The following is a 12,311-nucleotide window of genomic DNA, read 5'->3' as shown; positions in this document are numbered from 1 at the left end:
CCTGTGTTAATTTGCTTAGGATAATGGCCTCCAGCTCCATCCATGTGGCTGCAATGGACATAATCTCATTCTTTTTTATGGCTGCATAGTATTCCATGGTGTATATGTACTACGTTTTCTTCATCCAGTCCACTGTTGTTGGGTATCTAGGTTGACTCCATGTCTTTGCTATTGTGTGTAGTGGTGCAATGAACATATGAGGGCATGTGTCTTTATGGTAGAACTGTTAGTCCGAACTGTACCATTTTGTAAGCCCCTTGTCATTTCACAGACCTTGATCAAAGTGAAACATTCCTTGGGGGACTGGGCCGTGAGAAACATCCTGCCCGACTGCCTGACTTTCTTATCACATTCTGCTGGGAAAAAGTCCACTGTCACATCCTGCCAGAACAAGGGCCAAACCACCTCATCATGGGAACGTCTTATCAACATCCTCCCAGGCAGCAAGCCATAACCCTCAGACCCCTCCCTCCCAGGCCTAAAATTGCCCCAGCCTGTAAGCAGAGGTGGGCCCTGGCATTAAGCTGGTGCCCCGCCTCTGCAGGTCTTATGCTGGACATAAAACCTGCATTGCTGTAGAGCCGCCAACTCTCTCTCAGTCTTTCTTTAATCCTCGCCTTCTCATCAAAACCTAAGAAGAACAGTTCATATTCCTTTGGGTTTGTATTTAGTAATGGGATTGCTGGATTGAATGGTAGTTCTAAGTTCTTTGAGAAATCTCCAAACTGCTTTCCACAGTGGCTGAACTAATTTGCATTCCCAACAGCAGTGTGTAAGCATTCCCTTTTCTCTGCAACCTCACCAGTATCTGTTATTTTTTGACTTTTTAATAATAGCTATTCTGACTGGTACAAAATGGTATCAAGCATATGAAAAAATGGTCAACATCACTAATCATTAGAGAAATGCAAATCAAAACCACAATGAGATACAATTTCACACCAGTCAGAATGACTATTTTTATGCTTTCAACAGTTTCACTCTGATGTGTATATATGTGAATATTTTTGTATTTATTCTGCTTGAGACTTTTTGAGCCTCTTGGGTACATAAATTAATGTTTTTTTTAAAATCAGACTTATGAGGTTTTCGGCCATGGTTTCTTCTTATGTTCTTTTTCCCCTTTGTGCATCCAAAATGTTGGTACCCTTGGTCATGTTACACAGGTCTCCAAAGCACTGTTCATTTTTCTTCCTTCTTTTTTTATTTTCATCAGCTGGTTTATCTCAGTAGATCTACCAGTTTTCTTATTCTTTCATCTGCCTGTGCAAGTCTGCTATTGAACTTTTTCTGGTGAATTTTTCATTCCAGTCATTGCACTTTGCAAATCTAGAATTTCTATTTGGTTTCTTAAAAAAAAAAATCATTTCTGTCACTTTATTGGTAGTCTCTCTTTCATGAGACATCTTGTTGTACTTCCCTTTAATTTAAATGTTTTAGTTTCCTTTAGTTCTTTGAACATATTTATATTAGCTGATTTACAGTTTTTGCCTAGTAAGTTCAACATCTGGGCTTCCTCAGGAATAAATTCTATTGACTACTTCTTTTTCCCCATAGATGGGTCATACTTAAGTATTTCTTTGTGTGTCTCATAATTATTTTGTCAAAAACATTATATTTTAAATATCATAATGTGACAACACTGGTAATCAGACTTTCCCTTTCCCTATCCCTGGGGTTTGTTATTTTTGTTGTTGTTTGTGACCTTCCTGGACTATTTCTGTAGTCTTTATTCTGTATCTTGTATAGACACTGAAGTCTTTGTTTGATTAGCTGACCCACAAATAATGATTTGACAGATTTTCTTAAATGCTTTAAACCATCATTTTCCAATGGGTGCTGTGTATGTTGGGGCATGCTTTCCATGCCCCGGGAGTTCACAGCTCTGCCTTAGCCTTCACTTCCTGCTTTGTGCAGAGCCTCAGAATCAAGCAAAGGTTAGAGAGTGGAGCTCTGTCAGGTCTTTAGTAGCTGTTTGCTTAGCCCTGCACATGCACATGACCTTCTGTATCCCCAGAAGTATTTTAGAAATTTTCAAAGCCCCCTAAGGACATCTCATTTCCCAAATTTTCCTTTTAAGTTTTTTGGCCAGCCTCTTGTTTGCCCCTGCTAAAATTGCTTCTTCTGGCAGCTGCAAGATTAACCAAATACTACTGATTTTTTTGGACAAACTCCCTGGGCATAGGGCTTTTCACGCTGAATGAGCTCTTGAGTCAGGTGAAATAAAGATTAGCCTGTGAATAGGGCTTTTCTAGGAGCACCAGACAGGTCACATAGTGACAGTTCTCTGGGGATGAGGTTTTGGCCCAGAGCTGCTTTTGTAGCTAGGCTGCTGGCATTCACAGTTACTGTGGTTCTGAGGCTGCTGGTTTCCAAGGCTACTATGGAACTGGGAAGAGGTGCATGGAAATTGAGAATGAGTAGGTTAAAACACCAGAAAGCTCACCATTTTTACTAAGATTCAGCTACTTTTCTTAAATAGATGTTGGGATTGTTGCAAATCTTTGATTAATTTCTTAGAATTCTGCAAAAGTTGATTTTGACAATTTTGCCAGTGTTCTAATTGCTTTGTGATGAAATGAAGTTTTAGAAATCCCTCATCCACCATTCCAGAAGTGCCTCTCAATCTGCCTGTGCTTTTAATCTCTATGCATATTGCCTCTCTATTTGATATCTAAATAATGGCCTATAAATATTTATTGGCAGCCATGAAAGTCCACTGTTTGATTTCATTGAGAGCTGCTTGCGAAATAAACATGAAATGGTTATTTATGAAGCTGCTTCAGCTATCATCCATCTTCCTAACTGCACTGCAAGAGAGTTGGCACCTGCTGTTTCAGGTTTGTTTTATATTTGATGGCTGGCTTTTATGTTCCTAAGTTTTTGCTTTAAGTTTCATAGATCTGCAAAATAGGTATTAAGAATGTTTTTTGAACACTAGCTCTGTGTATAAATAGCCTTTGCATTCTGATAGCTTATATGTAGATAGTTTATTTTAGTTGTTCCTTACTTTATTACTTTTTTTAATGTTTCTATTTCTCTATATAAAACTTTTGAAAGAATTTTATTTATATGTACATAGTTTATTAATAATAGTTCTTTATTGCTTTTTTTTAAAGTTTCTGTTTCCTCGTATGAAACTTTTGAAAACATTTTACAGTTTTCATTGGTGTTTAAAAAGCCCATTTGTTTTCAGAACTGTCAATATTTCTACCATTTAGTTCAGGTATTAATGGATATTCTGATTTTTTTTAAAAAAGAGCAAACTTTGTTTCCTATTTAAGTTTTTATAACTGACCAAAAGTGCTTTTTCTTTTTTTTTTTTTTTTTGAGATGGAGTCTCGCTCTGTCACTGAGGCAGGAGTGCAGTGGCGCGATAGCTCGGCTTACTGCAAGCTCTGCCTCCTGGGTTCATGCCATTCTTCTGCCTCAGCCTCCCGAGTAGCTGGGACTACAGGCGCCCCAAAAGTGCTTTTTCTATTTTGATGTTACATTTTTCATGTAAATTTTTGATGCTGTGATAAAATTTATGCATGTTTTGAATGTGATTCATTATGTACTGTATTTTCAGCTATATGGTATATGATGAGATGAGGAATATTCACAGCATATATAGGTAATATTCACTGTATCTATATCTGTATTTTACTTCTTCAACTTTTCTGTAGTTCTCCTAAGCCAGGCGTATTCACAGTATGTATATGTAATATTACTTAATGTTACATATTATTATTATTATTATTTTTTAGTTCTTCAACTTTTCTGTAGTTCTCCTAAGCCAGCCTTGAGATATGCAGCTGTGAGGACCTTGAACAAGGTAGGTGTTTCTTTGCTAACTATTGACTTATATCAATATTTAATTGAGAAACATTAAATGTGAAGCATTTGGTTTTCTCTCCAAGGTTAGTATATATGATTTATGGGCTTCACCTCTACAACACTTCACTTGTATTTGTGGCCTTGGGTATGCTCATTTTTATTATTATTTAGCTGAAGATTATAACTCATTTCTGACTTCTAAGCATTTTATATTCAAGAGCCACACTGTCCAATATGGTGGCCATTAGCCACCAGTGGCTATTTAAATTTAAATTAATTAAAATAAAAAATTCAGCCCTCAGTCACATGAGTCACAATTCTTGTACTCACAGCCACATGTGTTCAGTGGCTATTGGACAGTGCAGATCTTGAACATTTCTGTCATTGAAGAAAGTTCTCTTGCTCAGTGCTGGTCTACAGCAGCCCTGTCCAGTAGAAACCCAATGTGAATCACATATATAATTTTAAATTTTATAATAACCACATTAAAATTTTTAAGGTAAAATTAATTTTAATAGTATATTTTATCATAATACATATAATATGTCATCTCAACATGTAATAGATATTTTTACATATCTCAAGTTTTTGACATCCAGTACATTTACATTTACAGCGTACTCAGTTTGGATTAACCACCTTTCAAATGCCTGGTAGTCACATGTTGCTGTTGGCTACGTTATTAGACAGTATAGATTTAGAGGATATAATACAGAAACACAGAATAAATTAAATAAGCATAGAAAATGTAAATGAAAGTTAAATGTAATAGAAGACTTGTCATAGGCAATACATAATTATAAATTAATTGTGTAAACAGTTGAAGAAAAGAGAAGTTTAGAGCAGCCATGGAAGAAATCTTTATAGAACAACAATTTAAATTGTTTTTTATTTATTTATTTTTTTTGGAGACAGAGTCTCACATTGTCTCCCAGGCTGGAGTGCAGTGGCGCGATCTCGGCACACTGCAACCTCCGCCTCCCGGGTTCAAGCGATTCTCATGCCTCAGCCTCCGAAATAGCAGGGATCACAGGCACCTGCCACCATGCCCGGCTAACTTTTGTATTTTTAGTAGAGACAGGGTTTCGCCATGTTGGCCAGGCTGGTCTCAAACTCGTGACCTCAGGTAATCTGCCCACCTTGGCCTCCCAGAGTGCTGGGATTACAGGTATGAGCCACCAGGCCCAGCCTAAATTGTTTTTAAAGAGTTGATACAGGTCTGCAATCCCTCATCTCTAATCTTGGGGCCAGGTGTGTCTCAGAATTTGCTTTTAGTTAAATTTTAGGAAGGTTATATGATGTTATCTCTTATTTACTAACCCCAGTGGGCCTGGGGCAGCATCCCACCATTAAAAAACATTAATATTTTTGCACAAAACATATGACTATCCTTGTCAAGTGGTATAAATTAAGAATTAAAGAGTTTTGCATTAGTTTGTGTCATATTTTGCTGTTAAATGGATTTTCATCCCAATGCTTTGCTTTCCAGAGTGTTTTCGGATTTTCCAAATTGTGGGTAAGGGATTCCATACCAATATTGGGATAGACAAAGAGGTGGGACAACATCAACAAAAACAAGGATGCAGGAGAATGGCAGACCATGTAGTAACCATAGATAATGCAGTTTGGCTGGAGTTTGCATCTTGAAATGCAGCAGTATTTTTTAACTGATAAGTCTTTGTCGAGCACTGTCTACTATGCTAGATCCTGTTGTCAGTGCTGCTAACATCTAATAGAATAGACATATATGAACACATGTACTATAAGGAAATACAGGCCAATTAAAATTTTTTTAAAATGGTAATGTTAGAAAGGTTAGAGGAACCTAACAAAAGAGAGTACGATGCTATACTCTGGCCATTGATCATTTATTAAAAGATATACCTTGTTAACTGGAGCCATTCTTTTTGAAACAATTACTTTTAACTTATCCTGTCCTCTTTGGATTGCCACTTACCTCAATTAAAATTTAAGTTCTGGCCTTTATCAAAAGCAATTTGCTTAATTTTTTTTCTTGCCCTTCCACAAGGTGGCAATGAAGCACCCCTCTGCTGTTACTGCCTGCAATCTGGACTTAGAAAACTTAATCACAGACTCAAACAGAAGCATTGCTACCTTAGCCATTACCACACTCCTCAAAACAGGAAGTGAGAGCAGTGTGGACAGGCTCATGAAGCAGATATCTTCTTTTGTGTCTGAAATCTCAGATGAGTTCAAGGTAAGAGTTTAAACATGATCATATTTTCTCCCAGTCTGTTGGGTGCCTATTTATTTTCTTAACAGTGTCATTTGAGAAGCAGAAGTTTTAAATTTTTGTGAAGTCTAATTTATCAGTTTTTTTCTTTCATGGTTATTACTGTCCCCTAAGAAACCTTTATCTACTTATTTTCTCATGCTTTAGGCTAAATGCTTTATGGTTTTAGATTTTACATTTTAGGCAATGATCCAACTTGAATTACTGTTTGTTGAGTTCAGTATTTTTTCCATACTGATATCTACTGTATTCCACCATAATTTGTTGGAAATACTTCCTTTTCCCTGTTGGAGTGCTTTGGCACCTTTGTCTACAAAGCAAATACCCATATAATTTTAGGTATATTTTTGGGCTTTGTATTATGTTACTAAACTGTTTGTCAATCCAGTACCAGTACCACACTAATATTGGTTAATGTAGCATTATGGTACATCTTAAGTAGTGTGGTCTTCCAACTTCTTCTTTTTTAATATTCTGGTTCCTTTGCATTTCCTATGAAATTTAGGACCAATTTATCCATTTCTACTAAACAAGCCTGCTAGGATTATGACTGGGATTGTGTTGAATCTGTAAATCAATTTGGGGAGAACTGACATCTTAACATTATTTTTCTATTTCATGAATATGGTATATCTCTCCCTTTAGATCTTCTTTAATTTCTCTGAGCAGTGTTTTGTAGGGTTTAGAGGTCTTGCAAATCTCTTGTTAAATTTATATCTAAATATTTTATGCTTTTGATATTTTATTAAAATTTTTATTTTATTGTTTACTACTAATGAAAAACTTTTAAAAAATACTTTTCCATATTGACTTTGTATCCTGTAACCTTGCTGAGTACCTTTACTGGTTCTAGTCATCATTATACATATTCCTTGAGATTATCTATATAAATAATTGTGCCATTTGTGAATAGAGACAGTTTTACTTCTTTATATCCAATCCAAATGCCTTTCCTTTCTTTTTCTTGCCTAATTAAAAAAGTACTTCCAGAATGGGGTTGAATAGAACTGGTGAGAGTATGTCAGAGATGATTTAAAAAAATAAATAAATAAATTTCAGTTAAAAGAATAAAAGTAGAAACATTTTATTGCTTCATTCTTTCTTTATACTCAGTCAAGTAATATAACTAACCCTATTTACTCTCTACTTAGTATGCATCCAGACTTTTAAAAAACAAACTTTACCCGTGTATTCAAGCAGACAGTTTTGTGCATCTGGTGTAGCAGTTGCTGTTCTAGTTTTTTCAAATTGCATTTGTAGGAGTGAGTTTTTTCCTAAAGACGTGTATTTGTTATTAAGATACCTTGGCTTTGATTTTGAGTGCCTGTGGTAGTGAGATCTTTGTATGACCTCTTGAGCAGTACACAGGATCAGTGGTCTCTGTGATTCCTCAGTGACTTAGGGTACAGGCATTAATTGAGGTTGTGGTGAAGTTTAGCTGGGGATCTGGACACATAGTCAGTCAGTCTTTGGGCTTCAGTGGCAGCAGCACACCAAGTGTGCCTATTTTTAGGCCCAGCTTACACTGGCTCCAGTGTTTGTGGGTACTAGAGGGCTATGCTTGGACCTCCAGGTGGCTTGCTAGAAAGAGATACTGAGAGCAGTGAGCTCAGTGTGTGAGTGGGTTCTCCGGCCCCTGGCAGCTGGGGTGATGTGGGTGATGGGCCGTAGTGGTGTTGGAGCAACCCACAGGGACACAAGCAGTCTATGTTGGTGTTGGCAGAAGCTGTGATGGGTTGGGTAGGCTAGGCCCCAGTCCCACAGCTGCCTGTAGCAGGGTGGTGGGTATTATGCTGAGTGTGTTCAGGAGAGCTTGTTATCCCATGTCCCTCCCCCAGTTGGATGACAGCTGCTGCCACATCACCTCAAACTCAGCCTGAGGGTGGGGCATAGCCCAGCTTTAAACTCTCAAAATGGTGCCAGCTGTGGGCTTGTGGCCAGAGACGATGGGGACCCTTCAGGTGAGCAGCATGGGGAAGAAGCTGTGAGGAGTGTGGTTCCCTTGGGTCTGAGTCTCACAGCAGCCCATTGGAGAGCACTGGATATTGTCCTAAGTATGTGTAGGGGAACCTGGCTTCCCTGTCCCTCCTTGACCAAGTGGTGGCTGCAGCCACATCATCTTGAACTCAACCCAGGGTGGGGCACAGCCCAGCATTAAACCCTCAAAATGGTGCCATGGACCTGGGAGCAGAGAGGGAGGGGTCCCTCCCAGGTTTGCAGTATGGGCAAGAAGCCGTGAGAAGTATGGTCTGGTCACATGTCAGTCTGACAGCTCCCTGCTGCGGAGCAGTGGGTATGATCCTAGATATGTGTAGGATAGCCTGGTTTCCCTGCCCTCCTTGGCCAGGTAGCAGCTGCAACTGCATCATCCCTAACTCAGGTTGAGAGCAGGGCACAGCCCAGTGTTAAACTCTCAAAATGGCACCTTGGGGCTGGGACCAGAGAGGGTAGGGCACCTCCCAGGCAACCAGTATGGGCAAGAAACCGTGAAGAGAGCAGCCTGCTCATGTCTCAGTCTCACGGCATCCTGCTGCAGGGCAGTAGGTATTGTCCTAATGATGCATAGGATAGCAGATTTATCCTAATGCGTATCCTAATTTATCCTATGCATATCCTAATGATGCACAGGATGGCATATTTAGGACAATACCTACTGTCCTGCAGCAGGATGCTGTGAGACTGAGATCTCCCTGTCCCTCCTTGGCCAGGCAGTGGTTGCAGCTGTGCACAAGACTAATTAAAAATGTCAGGCGAAGGAGTTAGAAGTTTTGGAGGCAGTCTTTGTGGTGGTGAAGAGAATGACCTTTAGAATCAAAATCCCTGGGTTTAAATCCTGATTCTACCACTTATTAGATATGCGACCTCAGGTGGGTCACATAAATTCTTACTGCCTCAGCTTCCTTAGCTGTACAATGGAGATAATAATAGTACTTACCTCATAGAGTTATTGTGAAGTATAAATGAAATAATAGTTAAGAATAATATATGTGTCTGTTATTACTGTTGTTTTATGTATGTATAGTATGGAAAGAACTGCTAGTTTATAATTGATCTTTTAACATCTGCACACAGAATAGTTGAATATTGACTAAGTGGGTTATTTCTTCTTTTTTTTCAGTGCAGTTATATAAATCTCTTGAAATACAGATAGATTCATTTCAGTTTGCTTTCAGTTTTGTATTTTACCCCTTCCCATCTTTTTTTTTTTTGAGACAGGATCTCACCCTGTCACTCAGGCTGGAGTACAGTTGCATAATCATAGCTCATTGCAGCCTCAACCTTCCTGGGCTCAGGTGATCTTCCTGCCTTAGCCTCCCAAGTAGCTGAGACTACAGGCATAAGCCACCATGCCTGACTAATTTTGCTTTTTTTGTAGAGAGAGGGTTTCACCATTGGGAGAAAGGCAAAAGGATTGATTGCCCAGGCTGGTCTTGAACTCCTGAGCTCAGGCAGTTCACCCACCTCAGCCTCCGAAAGTGCTGGGATTATAGGCATGAGCCACCATGCCCACCTGCATTTTCCCCATTTTCTTTAGGATTTTTAGTCTTTTGTTTCCTTAATTTTTTTGTATATTCAGGATATTAGCTCTTTATCTGTGAAAGATATTATGAATATTTTCTCCCAGTTTGTCATTTGTCTTTTGACTTTTCTTATGATGTCTTTTGACATGCAAAAGTGTTATTTTTTTTAGGTAGTCATATTTGCCAACCTTTTATTTTATTTGACTTTGAGTCATAATTAAAAATTATATTCCCTTCAAATTTTAGAGTAATTCACTCATGTTCTCTTCTAATACATTTATAGTTTCATATTTTACACTTAGATCTCTGGTCCGTTGAATTTTTTTATTATATATGCTATAAACAGATTCAATCTTATCCTTTTCCATTGACTACACAGTTAGTTGCCCCCCAGAATTTTATTTAAGGCCAGGTGTGGTAGCTCACACCTTTAATCCCAGCACTTTGGGACGCCGAGGCAGAGGCCTCGCTTGAGTCCAGGAGTTCAAGACCAGCCTGGGCAACATAGTGAGACCCTGTCTCTACAAAAAATACAAAAATTAGTCAGACATGGTGGTGCACACCTATAATCCCAGTTACTTGGGAGGCTGAAGTGGGAGGATCACTTGAGCCTGGGAGGTTGGGGCTGCAGTGAGCTGTGATCATGCCACTGCACTCTGTCCTGGGCAACAGAGCAAGATCTTGTGTATTAGTCTGTTGTCACACTACTATAAAGAAACACCTGAGACTGGGTAATTTATAAAGAAAAGAGGTTTAATTGGCTCACAGTTCTGCAGGCTGAACAGGAAGCATGGCAGCATCTGCTTCTGGGGCAGCCTTTTACTCACAGTGGAAGGCAAAACAGGAGCAGACGTCTTACATGGCAGGAGCATGACCAAGGGGGGTGCAGAGCAGTGTCACACACTTTTAAATGACCAGGTCTCACAAGAACTTACTATCACAAGAACAGCACCAGCAGGGAAATCTGCCCCCATGATCCAGTCACCTCCCACCAGGCCCCACCTCCAACACTGGCGATTACAATTCAACATGAGATTTGGGTGGGGGCACAGATCCAAACCACATTACCTTATCTAAAAAAAAAATTATTTTAATTTTTTCTATAGACGGGAAAGCTGAAAGAAAATTTTTAAGACCATCTTTGCCCCAATAATTTGAGACATCATCTTTATCATATGTACTTGAGTTTGTATGTTCATACAAACTCAAAAAAGTTGCATATATACTTGAGTCTGTTTCTGGAGTGTCTTTTCTACTTATACATTGGTCTGTTTATTCATATACTACTGCTACACTCTGTTCTAAATATAGAAGCTTTGTAGGATGCTTAGCCCTCCATCATAGTTCTTTATTTTCATTGTTTTCCTGGCTATTCTTGCATGTTTCTTTTTTTTTTGAGATGGAATTTCATTCTTGCTGCCCAGGCTGGAGTGCAATGGCGTGATCTCGGCTCACTCTGCAACCTCCCCCTCCCAGGTTCAAGCGATTATCCTGCCTCAGCCTCCCAAGTAGCTGGGATTACAGGCACCCGCCACCACGCCCAGCTAATTTTTTGTATCTTTAGTGGAGACGAGGTTTCACCATGTTGGCCAGGCTGTTCTCGAGCTCCTGACCTCAGGTGATCCACCCGCCTCGACCTCCCAAAGTGCTGGGATTACAGGTGTGAGCCACCATGCCCAGCCACATGTTTATTTTTCTAATGAACTTTAGTATCAAGTTGTCTAGCTTCATAAAAAACCTTGTTGACATTTTCTGTTGGGATCACATTAAATTCATAAGTTAGGGGAGAATACATATCCTGATGATGTTGGAACATCCTAAGAACAAGGATGTCTTAATTTGTTCAAATCTGCTTTTATGCCTTTCAAGAATGTTTTTTAAAAAATATTTTTATATTAGTTTTGAATGGTTTTAAAATGCTTATTTCTAAATGACTTACCTTTTTCATTGCTATTATAAATGTTTTTTATTCCATTTTATCTTCTACCTGGTTATCATTTATGTATATGAATATTACTGGTTTTGCATGTTAATTTTATATCCTGCTGCCTTGGTGAATTATCAAGTTAGTTTTATTATTCATTCTCTAGGGTTTTCATATATACCATCATGTCATCTAAAAATAAAGATATTTTTGTTTGTTTTGTCTTCTCCAATTCTTGTTTCTTTGTTTTCCCTTATCTAACTGCATTGGCTAATATCTCCAGAATAATGCTAAATAATTGTGGAGATAGTGGCATCCTTGCAACACTTCTGACCTCAATGGGAATGCCTCTCAGGGTTCCATATTAAGTAATATGCTGGCATTAGGATTGAAGTATATATGTTTATGTTATGGACATATCCATCTATTCCTTTTTTTTTTCAAGAATGTTTATTAGGAATGGATGTTGGATTTTGTCAAAGGCTTTTCAGCATTTTGGATATAATCCTTTGACTCATGAATGTGATGTTATTTTATCAATTTTCTAATGCTGAACCATCTTTACATTCTTGATAAACCCCATTTCATCACGGTGCATTATTTCTTTAATGTAGTGTTAGAATCTATTAACTAATATTATTTCTTAGAATTTTTACATCAGTATTTATAAATGATTTTAGTCTGTAATTTTTCTTTCTGTATATATATACCATCTTTATTAGGCTTAAGTATCATTGCTTCATACAAACATTATGGAGATTTTCTTTCATTTTCTATGCTCTGAAACTGTATA

The 12,311-nt window shown here is 38.3% G+C and overlaps 1 protein-coding gene across 2 annotated transcripts in view; it reads left to right on the top strand.

Moving 5' to 3' along the window:
- The window catches only part of COPG2 (COPI coat complex subunit gamma 2), a 164,177-nt gene that overhangs the window by 101,944 nt on the left and 49,922 nt on the right, over positions 1 to 12,311 (top strand). For both annotated transcript variants that reach the window (XM_054497299.2, XM_054497300.2), the window contains exons 10-12: positions 2,707 to 2,840; positions 3,750 to 3,817; positions 5,849 to 6,037. In XM_054497299.2, the coding sequence (XP_054353274.1) occupies positions 2,707 to 2,840; positions 3,750 to 3,817; positions 5,849 to 6,037 (391 nt within the window). The remainder of the gene's footprint in view (positions 1 to 2,706; positions 2,841 to 3,749; positions 3,818 to 5,848; positions 6,038 to 12,311) is intronic.

Source organism: Pongo pygmaeus, chromosome 6, assembly GCF_028885625.2.
Source record: "Pongo pygmaeus isolate AG05252 chromosome 6, NHGRI_mPonPyg2-v2.0_pri, whole genome shotgun sequence".
Lineage (NCBI taxonomy): Eukaryota > Metazoa > Chordata > Mammalia > Primates > Hominidae > Pongo > Pongo pygmaeus.
Note: the sequence above shows the minus strand (reverse complement) of the source record. Positions and strands in the feature narration are given on the sequence as shown.